The sequence below is a fragment of the Rhamphochromis sp. 'chilingali' genome (genome assembly GCF_963969265.1).
Source record: "Rhamphochromis sp. 'chilingali' genome assembly, chromosome: 20".
Taxonomy (NCBI): Eukaryota; Metazoa; Chordata; class Actinopteri; order Cichliformes; family Cichlidae; genus Rhamphochromis; species Rhamphochromis sp. 'chilingali'.
Window position 1 is genome coordinate 3,260,584 of NC_137947.1, and position 27,114 is coordinate 3,287,697.

At 40.3% G+C, this 27,114-nt stretch overlaps 1 protein-coding gene across 1 annotated transcript in view; it reads right to left on the reverse strand.

Moving 5' to 3' along the window:
- The window catches only part of fancl (FA complementation group L), a 36,856-nt gene extending 13,421 nt beyond the window's left edge, over nucleotides 1-23,435 (reverse strand). Inside the window, exons 1-7 of the mRNA XM_080868664.1 lie at nucleotides 23,107-23,435; nucleotides 22,529-22,587; nucleotides 18,333-18,393; nucleotides 17,843-17,899; nucleotides 17,468-17,565; nucleotides 8,861-8,957; nucleotides 6,380-6,448 (exon numbers count right to left, since the gene is read on the reverse strand). Of these exons, the coding sequence (XP_080724790.1) occupies nucleotides 6,380-6,448; nucleotides 8,861-8,957; nucleotides 17,468-17,565; nucleotides 17,843-17,899; nucleotides 18,333-18,393; nucleotides 22,529-22,587; nucleotides 23,107-23,193 (528 nt within the window). The 5' untranslated portion in view covers nucleotides 23,194-23,435. The remainder of the gene's footprint in view (nucleotides 1-6,379; nucleotides 6,449-8,860; nucleotides 8,958-17,467; nucleotides 17,566-17,842; nucleotides 17,900-18,332; nucleotides 18,394-22,528; nucleotides 22,588-23,106) is intronic.
- Nucleotides 23,436-27,114: the final 3,679 nt, after the last annotated feature.

Genomic DNA, 27,114 nt, shown 5'->3' on the forward strand with positions numbered 1-27,114 from the left:
GGCGAGTGGCTCCAGCAGATCCCGGGAACAACATCGGAGATCTCTGTCCAGAAGAGCGCAGTCCTGGGAACAGCTAAGATACTGCGCAGGACCCTCAAGCTCCCAGGCCTCTGGTAGAGGACCCGAGCTTGAAGGATAAACCGCCCGCAGGGGCGTGCTGGGTGTTTTTTTTTTATATATATATATATATATATATATATATATATATATATATATATATATATATATATATATATATATATATATATATATATATATATATATATATATATATATATATATATATATATATATATATATATATATATATATATATATATATATATATATATATATATATATATATATCACGGTTCGGTTCGGTTCGATACTTTGGTGTCACGGTTCGATATTTTTTCGATACAAAAAAAATGTTCATGCCTTTTTAATTTGTCATTTATTAAAAATTATAAATATATATTTTAACTCAAAAGTACAGTTTTTAATTTTGACAGCGAATGCGCACCTGCGGACCACTTGTGTGCAGCCCTGGTTATATAGCTCGTCATATTGCAGCCACAGAAATTATTTTGTCCATGAAACCATAAAGCTGCACTTTCTTTTTGCCTTATAGTCTGATTTGTCATAACTTCTCCGTTTTGTGGTAAGCTTTTCTTTGGCTGTCACTTCTTCACCCTGACCTGTCTTATTTGGCTCAGCAGAACTAAAATATATATCTGTCTGTGAAGGTTCTCAGTCATCCAGGTCATCGTAGTCAAATATAAATCCTGCTGCTTTTACACACGCACTCACATAAGCTCAGCGATTCTCTGCGCGATCAACCTCTCACATGTTTAAGCTGCGGGAGATTTCACTTGTCATGTTTGCATAGTAAGCTAACGATTGATAAGACGATGTCAGAGGAATTGGTGCACAAATTATCATCACTCACAGATCAGTGCTGTCATTGCAAAGTGAAAGCAAAAAAACAAGCGCAAATTCAAACGCGATTTCAATATGTCACATATTGACAGTGGCTCACCGATGCCAATGACATAATTACCCAGCTACATTTCTGAAAGAATGCAAAAGCATTGACATATATTTTTCCTTCCTACAATAGCCCGACGGGCAGGGCAGAGACAGATTTTGGTAGCCCGACTGAAAAAATCGCTAGCTCCGGGACGTCGGGCTAGCGATATTGCGATCCCTGTATCTGATTGAGGAATCACTCATCTTTGGAAAAGAGAGTTTATTACAGAGAAATGTCTCTTTCCAAAATAAAAGCTATACTATCCGCTTCTTCTGGGCTATATTCTCAGCAGCATATTAAACATATAAGGAGAATCATGTGCTAACAGCTGTCTAAATGACTCGGCTAAAGTTAGTAGCATGCTTGTTGTTTTTTTTCTGCTTCCACTTGTCTTTGCACTAGGATGATGTCGGCGTAAATGTGCAGTCATATTCGTTGTGTTCCCACTAGTGCTTTCAGGTTAATCTCATGTATGTGTGTGTGTGTGTGTGTATATATATATATATATATATGTATATATATATATATATATATATATATATATATATATATATATATATATATATATATATATATATATATATATATAATACCAGTAGGCCAGCTCTAATAGTAATTTGGTATGGCTTCGCGGACCAAATGTAATGGGCCACAGTTTGACACCTATGATCTACAATGAAGTCCTCACCCTATCACTAAGCTTGTGACCAAAGGTGAGTATAAGAATATAGACGTATCCAGTACAGTATCCACATCACCCCAATAACTTTGTCAACTATTTTACCTCCTTTTCCCAAGGCTGTGCTTTGTATAGGTAAGGTAGTACTGCTTTTACAGATATAAGCAGACAGGCTATAGCAGACAGCTCTCCCGTTGGTAATTTGAGTCACTGAACATAACCGTACATACCTGCTGTCATTACGTAATAACTTACCAATCCACAAATCTGACCAAATACAGTTACTTCTGGCTCCAAAGAGCCAACATGGCAGCAGCCAAAACACACAGACAATATACATATATTTAAAAAAGGATGTAGGTTAGGTATGCAAGTAATAAACCTACATACCTGTGGTTTCAAAAAGACTTCTGTCCCATAGAAGCGATGAGGTTGAACTTGACCTCTGTAAACACTTTAGTGATGAGTTTATTCATTGGGTCACTTCTTCCAGGTCATAGTGAATAAACAATGAGTCAGTTTACTAAATTTTAGTCATTGTAAGTATTAGAGATATAGAGATATATGAAAATTAGTTCAGAACTAATGGGTAATGCCAAGGTGCCTATAGAGTACATGGTCTGAACCAACTAGGACTGCAACTTTTCAATTTATTATACAAAAGGCAATCACCAACATTTAACAGCAAGTTTGTATTTTCATGCAAGGATGTGTATTCAGGAGGGGCTTTTTGGGTCCACTGCTTAGCCAGTCACACACAGAACTTCCATCATCTCTCATGCTTGTACTTTTTGGTCGTTAGAAAAAGAAAAAAAAACAAAAGAAAAAACACACACACACACACACACAAACCATTGTATAGCCTTCAAGCACACAAAAACTGCATACACACCAAGGTTCCACACAAATGCACAGAGTGGCACGTCTTGGCCCTGCAACAGAGCAGGCAATAATTACTCATTCAAATGAACATGTCAGGACTGCCGACAGACAAGCCCTTCCCCCCACCACACACACCCTTCACACATCAGACAAAAACACACTTGCCACAGATGCAAGCGCACATACACAAGCATATACACACACTTCATGTTGCAGTGTGGGAGAGATCCATCAACGGCCCAGCAGGCAGACAGGCTCCATACGGTAGCGCTGTTCTAAGCTGGTCCTCACTGTACGCCTGCCATGTATCAGCTCGCCAACACAGACACACACACACACACGCCCATGCATTAGCATCTCTCTCCTCACATTCTCTGTCGCTGGTGTTTCCTCTCTCTGATTGACATAACGCATTTCACAGCTCCTTTTTTGTCACTCTCCAAACATCCTCACTCCTGAGGTCTAAAAGTCAAACTGGTCTTTACAAAAGTGCACATCAAATTGGCACAAAGGACGTGCAATGTCGAGATACAGAGTGCCACCGTATTTTTTTTAACGATGGATTAAGTGACTGTTTGCGTAAAAATAAATAAATAAATCAAAACGTGCGTGCGTGCGTGCGTGCGTGTGTGTGTGTGTGTGTGAGAGAGAGAGAGAGGGAGAGAGAGGGAGAGAATGAGCAACATCCGACTCCGAGGCAGTGACGGAGATAAAAAGCAGCACCAGAGTGAAAGAAGAAAGACGGCAAACAACAATAATGAGGAGCCAAAGAAATACAAAGAGTCCACAGCTGGTTTTACATCAAAGCACTTTTATGCCAATTATAGTGGACTAAATTTGAGGGGCTGAAAGAAAATGTCTTAATAGAGCAGGTGGAGATGTGTTTTGTCAAATTATGCAATATGCAGCCGAAGATGAGTCAAGTGGATCAGTGTAGTCCTTAATCAGAGTTTGAGTCTCCGAGAGCCTCAATACATTACAGTACAAAACTCTGACAACAATAAAGAATTTCTAAAATATCAATTACAAAAACACTGACACACACACACACACACACACACACGCCATGTAAAAGCCCGATTCTTGTGACATTACACAGTCACATAAGTTATTCACAGGACTCTATGAATCCTTGTAAAAAACTAAGTAGACCACATAATTCAATAGCTTATAGAACCAATTTAATACCAATATCGATTCATCAATCCATCGATTTTTTCTGGGGCGGGTCGTGGGGACAGCAGCCTAAGAACAGAAGCCCAAACCTCCTTCTCAACGGCCACCTCCTCCAGTTTATCCAGGGGGGCACCAAGGCATTCCCAGGCCAGCCGAGAGATATAATCTCTCACACGTGTCCTGGGTTTGCTCCAGGGCCCTTCTCCCAGTGTGAAATGCCCAGAATACCGCGCCCAGGGGGCATCCTTGTTACATGCCGGAACCACCTCAACTGGCTCCTTTCGATGTCTATCCTGAGCCCCTCTCGGATGGCCCAACTTCCTCACCCCATCTCTAAGGGAGAGGTCTGCCACCCTTTGGAGAAAGCTCATTTCCACATACATCAACCGGTAAATCAAGAGCTTCGCTTCCATAAAAATTATCAACAGAATCGGTGACAAAGGGGAGCCCTGGTGGAGTCTAACACCCACCGGGAACGAGTCCAACTTATTGTGGCTATGTGGCCCAAGCTCTTGCAATGGTTGTACACCAAACACATGTAGACTGCTTGGACAAACTCCCATGCACCCAAGTATCCTCGACAGGGTAAAGCAGCATTAACATTTTCTGTATGACTTTATCAACCTCTCACATTGCTGTAAAAGAATTTTGTCCTACTTATGCTTACCGCATTTCTTCAGTTCATGGAGGTTTGTGGATATGAATGCATGACTCTTTAAGATAAGTTGAGTGTAAGTCTGACCATTGCAAAATCATTGCAACAGCTTGATACTTTTCTTCTTCAGCCATTCTGTTGTAGATGTACTGCTGTGTTTGGGATCATTTCCCTGTGGCATGACTGAATCTTAGCCAAACTTTAGCTGTCAGTCACACATTTGAATCTAAAATCCTTAGAGATATAGAGTTCATAATTTACTCAAAAATGAGAAGGTGCTCAGGTGTAGTGGCTGCAAAATGAACCCAAATCATCAACTACTCAACCACCACCAAAACATAACAGCATATGAGCACAAACTGTGCTCATATGTGCATTATGAACAAACATCTCCTCTTTAATGTCTTCCAGTGTCCAGAGACCACTGTTTCAGAGGTCTCTACTTTGTTCAGATGCAAATTTGCAACCCTAAGCAATGTTGCTTAGGGTTTTTGTTTATTTGTTTTGGGTTTTTTGGGTTGTTGTTTTTTTTTACAAAGAATTTATTTTACAAAGAATTAGAAAAGAGTTCTCTTGGCAACCCTCCCAACAAGCCAATCTTGTTCTGACTTTTCCTAACAGTACTGTCATTAATTTTAACACGTTAAATGAGGCCTCAGAGTCTGAGGTCTATCTCGAGTTTTGTTTTTACAATTTCTCTGACCACTGCGTGATGTGACTTTCAGGTAAATCCTGGGAAGATCACGAATGTATCAAAAGTTCTGTTTCTATAAAGGTGGCCAATACTTGCTGATGATCAATTAATTGAGCATTGATTAGAAACACCTGGCTGCTACTCACCCTCTTAATTTCTATGAAAGCAGTAAAGGTGTGCTTAGTTTTTCCTCAGGACTGCGTCCTGTGAAAAACTGTTTTTAAAATACTGTAACTGGATGTTTATTACAGGCTTTAAAGCCTGGTTCACGGTTCCAGCACTACTTCTACAAGTGCATGCTCAGTCCACTGTCAGCGAAACCTTACTATCGTAAAACTAAATGTGACTGTTATATGGATGCATGCACGAATAATACTGCACTTGAGTTTTAGAAAGCATAACAATGAGGGGGCAGCAAAATCCAAAGAAAGTTCACTTGGTTGGTTTTTTTATATTCATTTTTAACAGTTAGTTATACATTGGTGTAATAAATAGGGCATATTACTTAGTGTTTGCACATTGAGTTTGACTGGCTTAATTTATCTGTGCACATTTACAGATGTTACACAGTTCCTGGGTTTTATTAGAATAATTTTTTACATGAAAAAAAATTGGGGATGTGCCATCCGCACGTTTATTCTAATCCAGTAGTGGGTGCGCAGTAGTCTGGGATTTCACCATCTTTTACTGTGAATGTAAATCTTCAGTAATTTTAGAATCTGCAAACTTCAAGATCTTTTGCCACAAAGTAAGAATGGGTGGATAAATTATACTAAAATTAAATAAAAAGCATGAAATTAAAAAAAAAAACAAAAAAAAAAAAAAAACATTACACCCTGAAGTTTAACCAAACATTTTTAATGCATTATGGTGTATCCTTAGCAGAGATTTAATCCTAGTTCATCTTGCCTGAAATCACGAGAATGTTAGAATGTGTGAAATGTATTGAGAATTCATTTAAGATGGGTTTTTATTTTAAAACAAACTTTAATATTTGACCCTCAAACTAGCATTTTAAGGTTTAATCTGATGTCAGTATGGATTCTTGTGGTATTGCTTTTTAAGTGAGCTTTCACTGACTTCATACATTTAAAATATTGGGATTTTTTTTTTTTTTTGATGTGTCAGATATTTGTTGTGAGTTAAATCTTTTAGATGATATGTTTCTGAAACAAAGGTCGAAAGTGTGACATATAGCAACCTAGAAGCATTTGACATTCACTGAACAGAAGTAAAACCTCTTTAGACAGACACTGTGCGCAGCTGTGTATATTCACTTACCTGTGCTGTCCAGTTTATAGCTAGTGGCACTGGCAGGTCAGCTGAGCATTCGGGAGTCTCTGCAGGATGCTGTGTGTTAAGAAGATGGGGTAATACTGCGGCATATATTAAGACTTCATTAAAACAAAAAAGCAAAGTGATCTCCGAATTCTGATTAAAAAATGTGCATCAGGAAGTTGGGCATCATAGTTTAGCAATTAGGCTTAAACTGGGATTTCTCAACATGCTAGAAAAGTCTGCTATAATAGGTCAATAGCCTCTTATAATTAACATTAACAGCCACCCTGTATTTATTTAAAACAGTCTTGTTATTAAGACTTTATTGGCTCAACTTTTTAAAGAGCTGAAAAATACATTTTGGTCAATATATATGAGCAGCTCTTTTTTTTCCCCCTGTTCACCTTCAGCATCATACTACTCTGTCCTCATCCTCTCTCACTCCCCTGCCTTCCAAGCCTCCATGCGTCCGTGCCAGTGCTGCCTCCTCCCTGGCTGTGCCTGGTGAGGGATGACCTGGCGCTGGATTTGGCGGAGGCAGCTGGAACACAGGGAGGACTTGGAGCTGTTTTTTTACAGTGCCAAAAAGTTGAGGAGGGCCAGGTAGGCAGGTGGGCACAGAGTGGGGTACCACCACCCTCCTTTGTCCCTGGTGGATGTCATCTGGGCTTAGCTAAGCACCAGCTCACCATGATATCCACCCACCATGCCCAGAATATGCTTCCCCACTCTGACTTACAAAAAGTAAAACATTCACTTGAAAAGTTTTAAGTAATTCTGCTGTCAAAATCTCAAAATTAAACAATTAAAAGAACAAAAACAACCCTTATTCTATGTGTGGAAGATAAGCTGCAGAGCTCACTTCTTCAAGTATCCATTATGTAACCTATTTTTAAAGGATGAAATATTTTTTGTTGAATTATAAATTGTAATGTAAAGCAAAAACAAAATCTGCGTGTGCACAAGTGGCACACCGCTTTGGTTGCATCCTTAGGTTTACCTCTTTCATCTGGTTTAAAGCCAAAGAAATCCCAAATTGGTGACTTTATATTCTTTAGTGCTGTCAGCGTTAACGTGCCGTCATCACTGAACTGATGACATACTGACATGGATTAATTGTTAACGCGATTTACAATTAACCCATCTGGAGTGCAGACTGAGTCAAAATCCTTGAAACGTCTCTGTCAACGTTTTTCGGGCAGTTTGTCCAAAGTTTGTTCATTCTGCGCTTCAGATGGTTTGAGCGCGTTAAAAATTTTAACCACGTTAATTGTGATGACCACGGTTAAGCTGCGTTAACGCTGACAGCTTCTTCTTTTTTTGTGGGGGGGAGGAAATCGTCCGTGTTTGGACTTCTGTGTTGTAAACACGCAAATCAGTCCGTGCATGATAACATTGCTCTGCCCATCAAAAAGTCTGCGCATCCACGAATATATCGCCCATCTGTGATTGTTGGACTGACGATTTCTGGTTGGAAAATTTTTACATATTGCCCAACCCTACACTAGTGAGCAGCACTGTGCTGACTTAATTAATTAATTAATTTACAGATGCAACCTATGCAGCGCTCGTTTAAATTTCCACTTTGGCGATGCATGATGACATTTAAATTTATCCTTTATCCTGATTTCAAAAATAAATTGTCTCATTATTTTTCAAAGTTCAACTTGTTTTTTTTTAAAGTTTAGCGTTTTAAAACCAGATCTCACCAACTTTACCAGAAAGATCAATCTTACTGGACGAGCAGAGGAGAACTGCACGTCTCATTTCTGCAAGTAGTTCATTAGTCTGGGACTAAGATATCACAAATCATGCTTTCAGATAGTGAGGCTTTTCTGCTCGAGCAGTCACAGCAAACTCAGAGTCAATCACAGGGAGCTACAAGCGAAACGAAAAGAACATTTCCATGATCAAAAATCAAGAATGCAGCCTTACTACTGTAAAGCTTACAATCAACCAGAATCATCACATGTACCTGTGACGAAATGTCATTAAGTGTCATTTTATATGGAAATTCCACAGCCACAGCCTTCCACAGCCTGCGTTTAGGTTAACCTACACTGGGCAGAGGTTTTGTGTATCTCTTTCAATAGCAGAGCAGAGACAGCAGCTATGCAGATGAGTGTGGGTGTACTGATTTTCTCTATGCATAGAAGAAGGTTTTCCATCACGCTGGGGTTATGTGGAGATATTTTATCTGTGCTACGTCTCAGTCACAGCGGGTTATCGTGTCTCTCCACACCCTCTCCAGTTTGACCCAGATTTAGGGGCACAGATGTAAATCACTGATTTGCCATCAGCAAAGTGAACAACCCCACATGCATTTGGTGAAGTTGGCCTGTTTGGATTTGGATTGGCTGTAGGTCAACATCAAGTTGTAGAGTATTCCATTTGATGATGAATAATTTTTTTAGTGTGGAAAATGATCCAGTCCTTACGGTAAACTGTGTGTTTCTCAGTGTGCACAATGAGAGTGCGCCTTACCTTAGACTTGAGTTTAACAGTGAGGATGTGCTGCCTTCCAGCGGAGTCCTCCGCTTTCAGTCTCAACATTCGGAACTCGGTGTCAATGAAGAGCAGCCTGAAGATGGACACACACAAAGCACACGCCATAAATCAACCTCTATTCATAGAGAAGGGCACACGCAACACTGTAACCTGACAGCAGCCATCATCCGTCATTAATCACAGCTGCAGAGAGCAATATTGAGACATAAACTCTACCTTGAGATTTATCACTCTGGGTACCAACACAGTGACATTACATCAGACTGCAACTCTGGAGTCATGGCCTACAACTATGGATCATTTTCTGCTAATCTGTGGTCCTCTGCAGCAAACTGTGGCCACAGTAACCTGACATCACACATAAAGTCCTGGCCCATACCTTAGTGTGCCATCCTGTAAGTTATTTTGCCAATTCACCCTGTTAATAAACAGTTGACTAGTCATCTTACCATAATGATGTTCACATATATTTGTATTAACCACTAAATACAGAATGAAAATAATTTTTTAAGTGCCACTAGCTTGGCAAAACCTGTCTGTCTGGTGAGTTTTTGCCAGTAAAAAGAAACGAAACACAGTTTGTTTCAGCACAGAACCTGGTAACTGCATCTGCTGGATAAGAATATTGGGTCTCCCTGCTTCTTGGAGAATTCCATCTATGGATATGATTTATGAGGAACTTCTGGGTATTAAAAAACAAACAAACAAGGAAGACAAAATAGATGGTGGGCAAAAATGAACTGTGACCCCTTTTGCACAGGTATATGATCCATCCATTCATGGTTTCTGACATGGGATGAATCTTAAAATGCAACTGATGGCCATTTCCATTATTTTGTCATTTTATTTTCTCTTTGTAAAAGTTCCCAAAAATAAAGTAAAAAAAAAAAAAGAATGAAATTTAGCTGAGTCCTGCTAGTCCCAGACCCACCTATCAACCAGCGTTAGCAAAGAAGGTAGTTTTATATTAGCATTAGGTTAGTGAGCTAAAAAGAAACATACAAGACAAAAAATACATTACATAACAATTACGTTGCACATTCTCAGTCTTATGCACGAACACATTATTTTTATTGAACAAATAATTTATAGTAATTATCCCATAAATAAAGTTAATAATGTTTGTATATACTTTAGTATTTAATAAAAAATATGCAGGTAATTAAGACAGAGACAACATTTGTTAATTAATGTTTTAGTTATTATATGAATAATGTTAATAAAAATTCATTAGCTGACAGAAACAAACCTCAGCCAACACCAGTTTGTCCAGAGGAATAACATGACGCTAACATTAGCGTGGCTTTAGCAGTTACAGCAGTGGGAGGAAGCTCTCAGAAAACGATGAGTCTCTGAATGACCTTAGGCTGAGATGTTTTTCAGCCTGAATCAACTTGTAAATCAGACCTTCTCCTTCCTGAGCTAATTATAACCTATTGAGGTTAAGGACACAACACTGATGTGGCTGGAGCATTCGCCAACACTGCTATCAGATTTACTGCTCCTTCTGCTGCTCCAGCACACTGTAAAGGAGTCAGTTCCTCCCCCTCGCCAGACCAACTCCAGTCTACTGAGACCCAAAGATAAAAGACTGATCCGAGACAAAGGATTTGAACAGTCCTCCTCCAGATTTACAGTACATTACGACGGGCGCTCTATGCCGAGGCTGACATGGCTGTATATCAGCTGAGGATTTATGGAGTGTGTTAGAGAGGACTGATGTGAACATTGTGCTCAGGGAATGACACGCGCACACACACACACACACACACTTAGGGAAGTGATGGAATGATGGGAGACGGTGTCCGATGGGCCCGACTCATAAAAGCGTCTGCTTGCTCACTCACTTTCAATCAAACGCCGGAGTAGGGCGTCCGTGCTTTACTGCAATATGCTCACTAACATCTATGCATACAGGCACCCAATGTCACCATCGAGCTAGTCTGACAAAGCCACAATTTTGGTTTTGTGTGAACCAAAAATCGGTGCTACCTGCTGAAACAATCTAGCCAAAGTATTGAATTGAAAGGCACTACTCTGACTATTTCATATCCTGCACTTTTACCAAAAGGACAGTCATAAAATACCGATTGCTGCTCACAGCAATAAAGACACAATAATGACAAGTTACCAAACCTATTCAGGTGATGAAAGTGACCAGTTTCCGAAAGAACAATTCAATGGATAACAAGTGGAATCATTAAAATCAAGTGCCAGTGAGTTACAGAAGGCATGAACAAAAGAATGACCGTCTGTGAAAAAGGAAAACCTCTCAATGTTTTTACTTTTGATATCAGAGTAACCCACGATCGATCCCTTTCTACAGCTCTCAGTCTCGTAGGCTTGATGGAACTCAACTTAACAACCATTATAGGCACCTTGAATTAAAATGAATCTTTTACATTTTACTATTTTACCTGTACAACTATCTACATCTACAGTACTGTGCAAAAGTCTTGGTCAGCCTTCTTTTTTTTAATATCTCACAAAATGCCAGCCATGTTTTTTTTAAGTCACCTTGAGTCCTCCAGTCTTTGGCTGCTTTTTCACCCATTTTTAGCCAAGTACCTGACCACTGAACTAGGAATCATTCAAGTACAAGAAAAATGGTACATCCAAGGATAAAATAAAATAAAAATTAATTACGCAGCAGTCCTAAAACAATAGATGAACAGCATCTGAAAGTCATATCCTTAAGAAACAAAAAATAAACCTACCAGCAGCGACCTGATACAGGACCTGACAGACACATCTGGTACCGAATTACAAAAGAACTAAACTGAAAACGAGTGGTGACAGGTCGTATGGAGTTATGAATCCAAATTTGACATTTCTGGTTCAAATCACTATCAGGTTGTGGGGAGGAGGTCAGAAGAGGTACAACTGTGAGTGTCTGCAGCCTCTAAAACAGGCTGTGTCATGGTGTGGAACTACATTTCAGCCAGTGGTCTGGGAATGTTGTCAAAACTGATGGAATTATCCGATGGAATAACCCAGAAAAGTACTGTCAGATTTTGATCCACAATGCAATACAATCTACAGAGCGCATGTTTGGCAGCAGACCACAATCCAAAGCACACAGCAAAAGCACACCTGGATAGAAAAACATCAGTCTGGCCTCCCCAAAGGTAGAACCTCAACATTTGTGTTGAACGCAGCTAACATCCAAAGAACTTTGGAATATCACACTATACAATTTTTAAAGACAGAGAAAAAAAAATTAAAGCAAGAAATACTTAACTACTAAATATCTGTTTGTGTTTGTTTTTTAATTTAATGCTTATTCAAGAATGTTGGCAAACCACTCTACTTCAAAATCTACTTCACAAGTTCTAGCAGTGTGCAATGCAAGTACATAGTATTCATGAGAAACCACTGAAGTATGTTTTCTCTGATGTGGTGCACGCAAAGAGTTATGAGAAAGAAGTAAGGCTGGCACAGCAGCAAATTTGCCATTGGATATTTAAGCTGTAAAACAGAAATTCAAAAAACATCAAAGATTATTGCTAAAGTTGACTTTTGCTGTATAAATCTGGCAGAATGTACAGAGATAATCTAGACCATAGGTGTCAAACTCTGGCCCGCAGGCCAAATTTGGCCTAATTACATTTGGCCCGCAAAGCCACACCAAATTACTATTAGAGCTGGCCTACTGGTATTATACAGCTAATATATATATTGTTTAGTATTAAGCTTTGCTTGTTCCATATTCAGTTTTCCAGCAAAATGTGTTTGAGTCCATAAGAAAAGATTCATTCTTATATCTAGAGGAATAAATATATTTCAGTAAATATTAACGTTAGCCCGCGACTTTGTTCCAGTTTTGAATTTTGGCCCACTGTGTATTTGAGTTTGACACCCCTGATCTAGACAGAACAAATCTGACCAGTATACTGTATAAGAAAAAGAACTTGTAATTTTGGTTTCTTGACAAAGAATATCAGGAGGGAGAAAAAAAAAATCATTGGTGCATTGCTAAAACACATTTCCAGCTCCTCTCCTCTGGGGTTTCACACCCCGTATAGCAGGGACTAGCTGCCGCCCCTACTTGGCCATGATAGAAACAGCGTGACAGTCAGATGTCCTGCTGGGAAGACTGATGAGAGCATCCCATTTGCAACTCCACACTTCCAGACAGCGCACACCACGCACATCAGTGTGTGCGCATGTGTCTGATTTTTTTTTTTAATATGGGAGTGCGTGTTGACAAAGTGATTCATGAATGGTGAGATCAACACATATGTAATGCTTGTGTGCGCTGCATCAGAAACACACATGCAAAACGATGGCATGCACAAGAATGAAGAATGGATAGAGAACGATGTAAGCCGTACAAAAATAAATAAATACTAATAATAATAATAATAATAATAATAATAATAATAATACTAATAATAAATACACCAACTTTAATAAGATAGAAGCCACTACCTGCTTTACACTTTAACTGTGCTATTCAGGACATTCTCATTACTTACAGCAACCCCAGATAACAACATTGTGTAATTTTACAGAACAGGATTTTACATGCACTTTATTAGCTGGCCTGATAATGTAACAAAAACAGATGAAACCGTGCGCCCCCCCCAGCTCCAGCCCATCAGAAGCTTGCCGATGTATCTGGCCTCAGAAGAGCAGCAACGCAGTGTGACCGCATGATAATACTGAGATAAGAAGAGACGGCGCTCTGCACATCCACCAAGAGGCTGTGAACATCGAGTGCCAGCTGTGCCCATAATGAGCCCTGCAGCTTCTAGGGCCACGTTTGGAGGCCTCCGAGTGATGGCAGCTGACCTACTTGACCTCATTTTCCATTAATTAACACATGGTTTGCCATCTCCAGCCAATTAAGATGACCACACTCTCAAAATGCACAAATGGAGACACATGGAGAGAGACAGAGCTGCTCACTTACCTGGCCCAATCAGCAGACAGAATTACAGCTGAAAACCCCTGGTGGCTATTAGCACGGCCCGTACCAATTAAGACGCTAAGCGAATCTCGAGTGCTTTGGAGATTGAGGCCCACTGTGTATAATGCCTCCTAACCGTAACACGACACTGAAAATGATGTTGGTCCCATTTCAGCATAAAGCATACCTTCACCCCCCCACACTCCTATTAAAACCTGAGAGTCTTCAATTAGAGCCATTTGCATTTCGCTAATATCATAATTGTAGCTCCGGTCATTAATAGGAAAGTAGAAAATGAGTGTAGTAGTCAAGGCTTAATCCGAGCTGGGGGAGAATAGATATCTTTCTCCTAACCGCCGCCGCCACCTCCTCCTCCTCGTTCTCTCCTGATGAGCGGAGAAAACGGTATTAGCCAGACCCGTCAGCGCACGTGGGCTGAGTGTTATTAAATGTGACCTGGATTTAACTATAACTCAATAACTAAAAATAAGGAAGTCATTAAGAGCCATTTGTTAATGTAGAACTGTGTTGTTGTAGGCTCTCCAATCAGTTTACGCTGCTGAAGAAAGGGGGGGGTGCTCTATACAGCCTTTTAAAGCAGTGGGGGTTTCTGCTCATATATGCACCACAATAAGTTAATCCTGCCCCTGGGGAAAACGCAGAAAACTAAAAATACATATATCAAAGCTTTGACAGAGGAACAGGAGAGCCACCGAGTTGATACGTGGAGCTCCATCAGCAAGCAATTCCACAGGCAAATTACTACCACAGTATCCTGGGACCATGTAAGTGGGGAATGGAACCATGTTACTACATTGTTCATTAAGAGAAAATAACTTGTTTGATTATGGCTTGATATTCTCAAAGCTAATTTCAACATTGCATGGGGATTGAATCTGCACTATTTTAACTTGATGATCACACCCACAGCTTTAGGATCACCACATGCACCTACAGACTTCCATAACATTATCTGATCAATCTCATGGAGGTCATCCTGATTGCAAATGTTAAAAGTGACAGAGGGTTTACTCCCAGCGTATGAACATGACTGTGCCTGAGCAAGCCTGACCTACAAAATCCAGTTCTCCTCAGACTAGCGGGACCACTGCATAAACTCACAGGGCACACTTAAGCATACAGTGTCCTGAACCACTTTTAGATGTGGGTCCAGGAATGGTTCCATTAAATGAGGCGGTGTGACTGCAGTGCTTCTACGACTAAGACTGCTTGTGAAAACAACTGTTAAGTAATTAATAAACCTATAAGTCATGGGAGGACAGTGTGCAGTAAAAATAGCCAATAAATAAACCATAAAATTCATAAACCACAAACCTCTTTGTGCTGTGCGAGACAGAGAGCGGGCGATCAGAGAGAGAAGCTGAGCCTGACCATAAGGCTGGATGCATTTCACAGCAAGTGCTTATTTGGATTACACTCATTTTGATTGCTTTAATAAAGTACGCCTTTTTAAACTTGTAAGAACGTGTAACTATAGTAACTGGCTGGTTCTGGTTAGACTTAGTCTGATGATGACGTAACAACTAACTAAATGTCAGTTTCTTCTAAATTTTAAGACATGAGAAAGAATGATAATTGTTTCAGCGAGTATGAAGAAACGCATACTAACTATTAGAATATACACAGGTGAGCGGTAACAGTGGCATGTAAAGGCCTGATGTTTTGGTAAGAAAACAGTTGCAGTGCAATGAAAAAGTATTTTGCATCTTCCTAGTTCCTTAGTTGTTTTGCACATTTCTTTCACTTAAATCTTTCAGATCAAACAAATTATATTAGTCAAAGATAAAGTAAGAAAAATACAAAATGCAGTTTTACGTGATTATTACAGGAAAAGAAAAACAGCTATCCAAACCTAACTGGCCCTGTGTGGAAAAAGTAATTTCCCCACCATTGTTAAATGATGAATTAACAGTGATTAACCACACTTTTTGGAAAGCTGAGTTCACTTCCACTTGCTACACCCAGGCCTGATTACTGCCAGACCTGTTGAATCAAGAAATCGCTTAAATAGAAACTGTCTGATAAAGTGAAGCAGGCTAAAACATCTCACAAAGAAACACATGCCAGGATCTAAAGAAACGGGGAAACAAAGTCACTGACCTCCGTTGGTCTGGAAAGGGTTACAAAGCCAATTTAACCTCCTAGGACCTGGCGTCCACATATGTGGACATCACATTTTGGGTTATTTAGACCAAAATACTCAATTTTGCACTACAAGGGCCTGATATCCACTTACGAGGACATTATACTGCTACTGTTCTATCAAATTTTTAAATGAATATCCTCATATATGGCTCTCTTTTTTCTTAGAAACTAAAATTAGGTAAAAAAGAAAAAAACTGCTAATTCAGCCCAAATATCAAAGAGAAATTAAAAATACATGCTGTGGCAGAGTTTGGGTCTTAGGAGGTTAAAGGATTTGGGCCTCCACCAAACCATGGAACACCGGTGAACCTTCACAGCAATGGCCAGTCTACCAAAATTACTCCAAGAGAGCATTGACGACTCATCCAGGAGACAAAAGAACACAAAAGAACCCAGAACAACATCTAAAGAACTTCAGGCCTCACTGCCTATGTTAAGTTCAGTGTTCATAATTTAACAATAAGAAAGAGAAAGGTCAGAAATGGCATCCTTGGGAGAGTAGCAAGGCAAAAACCACTGCTGACTAAAAAGAACACAAAGTTTCTCATTTGCCAAACAATATTTTGATGATCCCCAAGACTTTGGGGGAAATGTCCTGTGGACTGACCAGACAAAATCTGAACTTTCTGGAAGGGTATGTTATATCTAGTGTAAAAAACAGAACATCATATCAACAGTCAAACATGGTGGTGGTGGTATGATGGTCTGGCGCTATTTTGCTGCTTCAGGACTTGGATGAGTTGCCATAACTGAGGGAACCATGAATTCTAGTCAGTACCAGAAAATCTTGAAGGAGAATGTCCAGCCATCAGTTTGAGCTCTGAAATTCAAAAGCACTGATCCAGGAGGACAAAACAAACAGAAGGTCCATCTCAGACTAAGTCAGAAAAGAGCAAAAATGTCTGATTGTGCCACTTTTGTTGCCAAGAACAGCAATCAGTTATTAGGTTTTATTTTTTTCCACGTAGGGCCAGGTAAGTATAGATAATCTTTCATTCCACTAAAAAAAGGTGACTCGGTTATCCGTTTGTCACAACATTCTTGGCAAGTAAAGTATTTTCCCCCTACAAACAGCAGCATGCACCATAAGCAGGCCTGTAGGATATTTCCAGAGGACTGCTTTGTAATAACACGATCAGTGTTGTTGCCTAAGCAGATAATTTCAGAGCCTGCCTCTGTCAGAGATTTCTGCCTATTGAAAGGAAATACTTCCGTCTCCAAGTGCTGCTCACAGGGGATTGTCTGACTCTTGGGGTTTTCTGTCCAATAATGAAGGGTCTTTACCTTACATTATAAAGTGCCTTGAGATGAATGCTGTTGTATGTTGTTGTGGTGTCCTATACTCAGCAGACACAAACCTAAGCTGCGACTCAGACAAAACCACCAGTAAAAGTGCCGTTCAGAGCTGGCAAACATGCTGACACACATTTCACAGCTTAATGACTGACGCACCAATAAAGCCCTGGTTCCGGAGCATGTGTTGGTACTCTTACTGGCCCACTTACTTGTCCCACCCGAGGGTCTCCATCTCAGAGATGAGCTGAGAGTAATACTGCGGAGGCGGGATGGAGCGGCACTCGGGGCGGCTCTTCAGCACCACTTCCTGCAACAACACACACAGAGCTCTTCTTATTTTAAGCCCAGATTACTATGCACATCATATCACAACTTACTCTCAGGAGCAATCTTTCTACAGAGCAAGCTGAATCAGGGCCGTGATGACAGTTTTCTTTATTTTTATGGCACAAAATACACATGCACGTGCATATGCCTCTCAAGCAAGGCTATTGATAATGCCTGGAGGTTCCCATTTAGTTGCTATTCATGAAGCTACAATGTCAAAGTGACCGTGCGAGCCGCCATGTCATTCTCCTCCTTACCAAGACAGTCTTCAGCTCCAGAATGAAACCGACAAGATCAGCCGACTGCTGCAGCCTCTGTGAGGAGTCAAACACGAGAGAAAAGACATCCTTGAATGGAGGGATAATGAAGTGACAGTGTCTATTTTTTTCCTCTAGCCAGCCATTCAAATCAAACAGTGTTTGTGATTAATGGGGGCTGCCACCAGCTTTAATAATTAATGATAGCTTAAAGGCTGTGAAAATAATGAACTTTGCAGCCCGGGGTGAAATATCAATCTCATCCAAATAACCCTGAGGGGCCACATAACAAATAGGGACATTTTCCAGGCGATGTTAATTAAACAGTGAAAAATATTTTTTCTCTGCCTGTGAGTGAGGCGAGCCTGATGGGTGACAGAGGGAGCAGGAGCGACACAAAGGAGCCAAATACAAAGCACGCAGCACAAAACAGCGTGCTCTCATAGACTGAGACAACATATCACTAAATACCAACATGCGGCACATTTACCTGCTTCACTATGCGCTCATATCCACGCAACAGGTGCTTCAGCTGCCAGCAGCAGTGCAGCCTGTAAGGACAAAGTTGTGAATGGGTTACTGAGGACATCTTCTGTGGCCAGGCACAAGTTTCAAGAACATCTTTTCTGGCTCAAAATCTGCTTTCAATGGTGCGTATCGCTGATTGGCCAAGTTACCTTACCCTAACAGTAATCCATACATTTTCCTGTTAGTGCAGGCCATAATTTAACCTTGATTAAAGGTCAAAATGCTTTTTTAGTGGTGCCTTATGTTTTTTATAAACCAGAAAATATAATAACTAACGAGTGATTGCATAGGGGTGTATAAACACATAGAAAGTGAAAAACAGGTAAGTGAAGAAGAAACACTGATCAGAGCAGCCTACACCTATTGCAGAGTAACTAAGGAAGGATTCAGTCACCCGATCCATCCCTAACTATATGCTTTATCAAAAAGGAAAGTTTTAAGCCTAATCTTAAAAGTAGAGAGGGTGTCCAGAACAAGAATTTCCATCTTGTTGTCATGAATTATTTTACTTAAATACCAATTCAGTAAATTTATAACTCTGCATGTATTTGTTGTTACATTTTATTTAACAAAGCTAGTAACTGTATGTAGATTGGACAAAGGATGCCATGTGGAGTTGAAATGTATGAGGAAGAGGAAGACCATAGACAACATTTAGAAATCTAGTGAATCCTTAAGATGCTCAGGATAGGGTGAGATGCAATCATACGAATACATACAGCAAATGTGCATGAGGCAGAGATCCAATTTCCCCTAAACCTTCATCGGTTCCCTGTTAAATCCAGCACTGAATTTAAAATCCTCCTCCTTGCATATAAAGTCCAGAAAAATCACGCTCCGTTATATCTTAAAGACCATATAATATCATATTATGTCAACAGATAACTTCACTCTCACACTGCAGACTTACTTGTGGTTAAAAGTACAGGGTGGGCCATTTATATGGATACACCGTAATAAAATGTGAATGGTTGGTGATATTAAAGTCCTGTTTGTGGCACATTAGTATATGTGAGGGGCAAACTCCTCAAGATGGGTGGTGACCATGGTGACCATTTAGAAGTCGGCCATCTTGGATACAACTTTTGTTTTTTCAATAGGAAGAGGGCCATGTGACACATCAAACTTATTGGTAATGTCACAAGAAAAACAATGGTGTGCTTGGTTTCAACTAGAGCTGGGCGATATGAGATTTTTTCATATCACGATATGTTTTTTTCATTTCAGGCGATAACGATATCTATCACGATATAAGCCAAATAACTATATTTGTAAGATTTAAATGTGCCGTTGCTCACAAGTAAAATGTGAAATAATCAGCAGCTTGTTTTTATTTAAATATTTATTTCCCATAATAAGTTCAACAGGGTAGATGTACTTAAGGAACATGAGACTTTTTCAGATAAATAAAGGCAAATATTGCAAACTACACAAAAGGCAGCCGCTAAAGCGTTTAAGTTTCAAAATAGAACAAACGAAACAGACTAAATTGTCAATTCCACTTAGAGACAAAATATTAATTCTAAAAATAAATCTTAGTTTGTTTTACAGAAGAACAGACAAAACTGACTAACTTTTGTCAATATCAAATAAACTGAGAACTAAAAGGAAATTCTCAATCTCTCCTTGTTGTATAGTTGAGCTTTTCAAACAGTTTTAACAGTTACTTTAGTCTGACAAAAGCCGAATGACGAATTAGCGCTTCCAGTCAGAGACTGAGGCTACGTCCACACGTACACGGGTATTTTTGAAAACGGAGATTTTCCGTTTTTGTTTTAAAAAATAATCCCGTCCACACATAAAGGCAGAAATGAAGGAAAACGCTGCTATGAACATGCCAAAGCAGCAGGTGGCGCTAGATTCCTAACCGTGCAGAAATGTTGGCCAATCAGAAGTCTAGAAGCCTCGGTGGGAAAAAGTAAACAAAGCTGGGGCATAGAAGCAGAACCGAGTCGTATGTGTGGAGGGACAGTAACTGTGTGTATATGTAAGCATTTAAACACTGCAGAGAGTAGAATTAACAGTATTGTAGAAATTCATTTCACCGAAACAATAACGTGGCGCACAGTGTGACGCATGCACCAGTTTATTGTATTTAAGACTTGCTTTCGGCACAATTTACAGTGCACACTACTCTGTTTTTTGTCAGACTTGAAATAGCCGAAATACCTTCACACTACGGAACTTCTTTGGCTCTTCTGTTCGACAATCTCTCCGGCATCGGAACCACCATCTGTTTTCTCTTCGGTCACGCTCGGTTGATTTTTCTAGTCGGCACACTCATTTCCTCCATTACGCGCTGGCTCCATTACGCGCTGGCTGCTTCCCAAACAAACACACGTGCGGCTTGGCACTTGTGCTGTACGTAACAAGTCACGCGACGTGACGCTGCGGCTGTGATTGGTTCGGCTCTGCGCTACCTAATTTGGATTGGCTGACCTTTTTTTTTTTTTTTTTTTTTTAAGAGGACAAGAGCGGCGAGGTCTATCGCGATAGTTTAATTTCTCTATCGAGTAAAAGTTATATCGTGATACATATCGTTATCGTTCTATCGCCCAGCTCTAGTTTCAACGTAACTTTATTCTTTCATGAGTTATTTACACGTTTCTGACCACTTATAAAATGTGTTCAATGTGCTGCCCATTGTGTTGGATTGTCAATGCGACCCTCTTCTCCCACTCTTCACACACTGATAGCAACACCGCAGGAGAAATGCCAGCACAGGCATCCAGCATCCGTAGTTTCAGGTGCTGCACATCTCGTATCTTCACACCATAGACAATTGGCTTCAGATGACCCCAAAAATAAAAGTCTAAGGGGGTCAGATCGGGAGACCTTGGGGGCCATTCAACTGGCCCACGATGACCAATCTGCTTTCCAGGAAACTGTTCATCTAGGAATGCTCGGACCTGGCACCCATAATGTGGTGGTGCACCATCTTGCTGGAAAAACTCAGGGAATGTGCAAGACACCCTACGAGACCACCCATCTCCCATACTACAGTTAACAAACTGCTTGTTAAGTTTCGTGAAACTGGTTCAGTGTTGGATTGAAATCTGCTGCAATGACCCGGTTACTGCGTTCACCAGATATCAACACAATTTCGATCCGCTCCTCACGTGTTAACCTCTTCGACATGTCAATGGCTGTGAACAAAGAGAAACTTGTAAATAACTCATGAAAGAATAAAGTTACGTTGAAACCAAGCACACCATTGGTCACCACCCACCTTGAGGAGTTTGCCCCCTCACATATACTAATGTGCCACAAACAGGACTTTAATATCACCAACCATTCCATGTTATTACTGTGTATCCATATAAATGGCCCACCCTGTAGAATGTTTTGGTTCAAGATACTCTCTATATCAGCTCCCCCTCCCTGAGCCTGGTACTGTTGGAGGCTTCTTCCTTTTAAAAGGGAGTTCTTTCTCCCCGCTGTCAACATCTGATTTTTGGTGTTTTCTTTTTATTATTGTAAGGTCTATAATATAAAGTGCCCAGAGGTGGCTGTTGTTGTAAATTGGCGCTATATCAATAAAACTGAATGGAATACACAAAACAGACCACAGTCTTATAATTAATAACCTGTGGGGCGTAAAATTGAGCAGGGACAGACGCGAATCAGGAAAAATAGCAGCAACAGAAATTCAGTTTTGGTTTAAGGGGAAGCAGCAGAAAGCTGAGGATATGTCTTAGGAACCAAACAATGCAGTTTAATGTTGTTACTAAACAATACTGTTAAGTTAGCTCTCACAAATTAAGATACACTAAAATACTGTTACTTCCTTATAATGAAGTTGATTCTGCCTGAAAAGAGCCTTTGCTTGATGATGTTGGTCATAACTACATGTGGGAAAGTTAAGCCATTTCATATAAATCTTATTTTCTTTTTATTCTTTGGAAGCTTTTATAAGTCATTTTCATGAAAATTATATATTTTTAAGGTATTTCTGTTTGGCACAGTTTTACCCAGCATGCCCTTCCTGATGCAACCCCAAAGGTTCTTTGAGTCTTTGGCTGGAATCAGCTTTTAGTTTACTAAGCAAATCTGTTAACTACTACATTATAGCAGCACTTTACTACAACTCCCTTATTAGACCTTATCCCGTATCACATTTAAAACATTTGTACAGAGAATGCAAGGGGATGCTTGTACTTGGCCTCCTTGAGCTGTCGATCTGGTGGGAGTACTATTCTCATCCTGAAGTCTCTTTCCTGGGGGGGGGGGGACAAGACAAAGCATTATTAAAGCAGATTACTAGCTCTGCGATCAGTGTACCACAGAGGTTAATGCCTTCTACAACTAACGCGCTAATGAAGAACACGTGACCGACCAACCTACGTTAAGGAATTGGATAATATTACGTTTCTTTGGGTGTTTCAAGAGACACATAAATAATAGAAATTTACTTTAGACCACGTTTTCAACTTTTTTTTCATCGCTTTAATACGGCATGACACTCGTAGTAAGTAACTGCTTTCAAGATTATATACCAGCTTATGAAGTCGTTTCATGCGCTAATACAATTACGGTTCTGCTACCGATACTAATGTAAGCTGCTTAAAAAACAGGACGAATTTACCAGAAGTTTCTATAAATCAGTTAGATGTCTAAATATATGGTTTCCAGACAAGTATTTGCATCCAAAGCAAAAAATCTTTAAATTAATCGTTTTTTCAATATGACACTGACATACGTCCAACAAAAAACAACACACAAACGCATAATTTTACCTGAACAGTGATAAATCCATCGTAGACTGTCTGCTGCTTGTTGAGAGGTACAAGCAACGGGTTATCGTTTACCAGTGATTTCTCCATAAAACTTTCTATGACCTTTTACGCCTAAGTTTCCGCTCGCAAAGCAGGGTGGCTACTTCCTAGCTTGAGTTGGACCGTACAGACTGGCACTTTCTGATTAGTCGCTGACTTGAACCAAACCTGAGAAATTCAAGCTAAAGCTGTTAAACGTAGAATTAGCAAGAGGTGCGTTGACAGGAGAATCAATCGCAACCCCTGCATCCCGCCATTAAATCCCAAACAGTCGACGTCATCGAGTTGCTTTCAAAGACTTACAAAAAGTATCGTAATTCTGAAGTTTCTTGACAGTCGTTGGTGTGACGTTTAAACGTTAGTGTGTTGATGATTTTACTGATTAACTGCCGGTCTCTACGGAAGGTTTAACTGTTGAAATTACTGAAAATTACCGACATTATTGCCCATTATGTAATTGCGTCTAATTGACAGAAACATAATTTTTATTTTATATATAATCTTGCTCTCATCCCTTGGGGCAGGGGTGTCAAACTCAAATACACAGTGGGCCAAAATTCAAAACTGGAACAAAGTCGCGGGCTAACATTAATATTTATCAAAAAAAAATCTTCCTCCAGATATAGGAATGAATCTTTTCTTATGGACTCAAATAAGTTTTGCTGGAAAACTGAATATGGAACAAGCAAAGCTTAATACTAAACAATATATATATTAGCTGTATAATACCAGTAGGCCAGCTTCGCGGGCCAAATGTAATTAGGCTGCGGGCCAAATCTGGCCCGTGGGCCAGAGTTTGACACCTTTGCCCTGGGGGTTGGTGTGTTTCTCAAGCTCAGGTCTTCTACCAGACAGCCTTGAATTTGAGGGTCCTGTTTCTAGGACTACGCTCTTGTGGACAGAGCCCTCCGAAATGTGCCTGGAATTTGGTAAAGCCATTCTTCCACTTTTGGGGTAACAGCTCCTAATGCTCCTATTACCACTGAGACCACTTTTGACTTATCCTTCCACATCTGTTGTTTCTTCACCCCATGATGCTTCTCTATTTTGTGTGCTCCTTCTTCCAGTAGTTGCTTTCCACTGGGATTGTCATATCTATCACTACTTTGTCAACCGCCACTACATGTGATTGGTTGGCCTAGAATGCAGGTGTCAAACTCCAGTCCTCGAGGGTCGATGTCCTGAAACTTTACATGTCTCCCTTCTGCAACACACCTGAATAAAATTTAGTAGGTCCACAGAAGTGAACTGCATGCTGGTGATTCATGTTGCAGCAGCTCAAGAGTGAATGAACATGGTGCAATAAAAGCAGTTTTAGAAGTACTTTTATTTACCTTTTATTTAAATTTACTTGAGTAGGGTTAGCAGTTGCCACCTCTGCATGTAGTCAAGACTTGCTAATGACCTACAAATTCTATTCAGGTGTGTTGCAGCAGGGACACATGTAAAGGATGTTTCAGGATACCGGCCCTCAAGGACTGGAGTTCAACACCCCTGGTCTAGAACCTATTCCTGTTGTTCTTAACCACTTGTGGTGGTGTCTCCCATTAGGACTTGGGGACTTCTAGTCCATATGTGGCCCAGATGTTCCTCTGCACTGTCTCTATGGATCTGGTGCTTAGGGTTTGTTCTTGTACTGCTATGCTCAGATTCTCAGTTTCAAAAGTACCAGTTTGGCACCAGTATAGGATAAAACCTAAACGATACCCATCCCTATTTGGCAGATGCTCTGTGTTTCAGCCTGGATTGTGACTCTGACCTGCACTTCTCCTTGCCCTCCATCACTCTATGTCGCTCAAAGAACCATAGAAAAAGTGCTGGACTTCAGATGGACACCGTGCATTGTGTCTTGACATCAGTGGCATGTGTCTACTTCTGTGGCCAATTTATTATTCCAGCTGGGCATCTGATGATCAGAAGGGCATATGTATTGATGGCTTGGATTTAATTCCAACAATTCAGCTGACTTCTCAGCACCTGTCTTATTTTCTGGAATGTATTTGGCTGTGGCTGACCTTTGTGCATCTTTATCATGGTTCTAGTTGGCCTGTGGAATACCCAGACACTTGTAGCTATCCCCTATAACTGCTGTTCTGCCTGCTGGTAGGTCACCTTCTCTCACTTTACAGCCATTTGGCCACACATATTCCACACTTATTCATAATAGTTTTTTTCATACTTATTCATACACAAAAGTATCATGAGAGACAGGTCCTGGATGAAAAAGAGACACAACGAGATGTTGATTACTGACGTTTTACAAACTGCCAAACAAAGGCTCATAACTCTTGCCACTAAACTGAAGCGATATACCAGAAACACAGAGGCCAGGAGAATACATGGTCTGTTCTCCAAAGATCCATCTAGGACGTATTCTTATCTACAAGGGACCCAACACTGAAACTTAATAATGCTGGACAAAAATCTAAGAGTCTAAGAGAAAGAGTTGACACCACTGCCAAGTGCCTAGTGGACCTAAGAGCAGACCGCAGCAGTCTCCCAGAGCATAGCCAGTCAACATCACAAAGGAAGACATCCAAGAAGTTTCCAAAATGAAGAGCTGAACAGTACAAAGACCTGACATCATCTGCACCTACTGGCTGAAGAACCTAACAGCACCCAATGAGGTACTCATCCAGACTGATCCATCCAGACCCATCATAAAAAAATCCCTTTAAGGGACACTCAGGCATTTTAGACACCATGGTGAGTAGGCACAGGAGTCAATACGTAAGCACAGTTTAAAAAAATCTTTGGAAATAACACCAGAGGACCAAAGCAGGTTGACAGAGCAGTACACCAGAACTCTAAGACCAGGCAGACCAATCATGGATATGGGAGTGCTTGACACTGTACAAGGTTGATAGTGTACTAACATTTATTAGCAACTCAGTGAGACTGTGGAAGACCACACCGGAGGCCTACTCCAAGGCAATCGCACAAGATGCCATCAAGTGTGGAATATTCCAAGTTGATGCACTGTCCTCATTGCTTTTCTGCATATGCCCGAACCCCCTCATCACTAAGACCAATTACAGATTTAGAGTGTCAAATAATACAATATTAAAAAGTATATTTTATAGCCTGGTAGAAAAATCTGTTTTAGACTATGGATATTCACCACTTCATAACAACTCTATAGGGATACAATTTCTTTTTTTAATCCATCATTCTGGATACCTGCCTATTTGATTGACAGGTATTTTCACACAGTCAGCTTTACCTCCTCATTTTCTTCTTTGCTTCAGATCTGCTAATTACAGCCACTGAAGTGGATCTTCCTGCTGTGGAGCTTTTATAATGTAATTATCTGTCAAAAATATGGCTTGCTGTGTCTTAAAGCCCATTCAAGAAATTTGTGCTTCAGTTTTAGTGAATCAGTTACTGTTTTCTTGGTATGCTATTAGTTTATTATTGCTAAGATACAATTATGTGAAAAATAAAGTTTTCATAGGACTCTATGTAGTCCTGTGAAGTCAATAGCTTGTAGAACAACAGATGAAGGTTGGTGGGCTGTAGTAGCTCAAAAGCAGAGAAAAAAAGTGCTACATAAGAACCAGTCCTTTTAATGATAATGTACACTTTTATTGATCCCCGTGGGGAAATTCTTCTCTGCATTTAACCCATTCACTCAGTGAAGCAGTGGGCAGCCACCAGTGCAGCGCCCGGGGAGCAGCGTGTGGGGATGGTACCTTGCTCAAGGGTACCTCAGGGTAGCCGTTCAGGGGATTCGAACCCCTGACCTTGCGATCATGGGGCAACCGCTCTACCTACTGAGCTATCCCTGCCCCTACCATCACCCGCTGGTTTGTAAACTCCAAGCTAGGGCTGGGCCATATCATACCGTTCATGGTAATACTGGTTTAATGTTGGGCAACGATAAGAAAATGAAATATCGCGATAGAATTTGGGTAAAACGCGCATTTGTTTTCATACACACATGGCAGAAAAAGCGTGCCGGCAGCGACG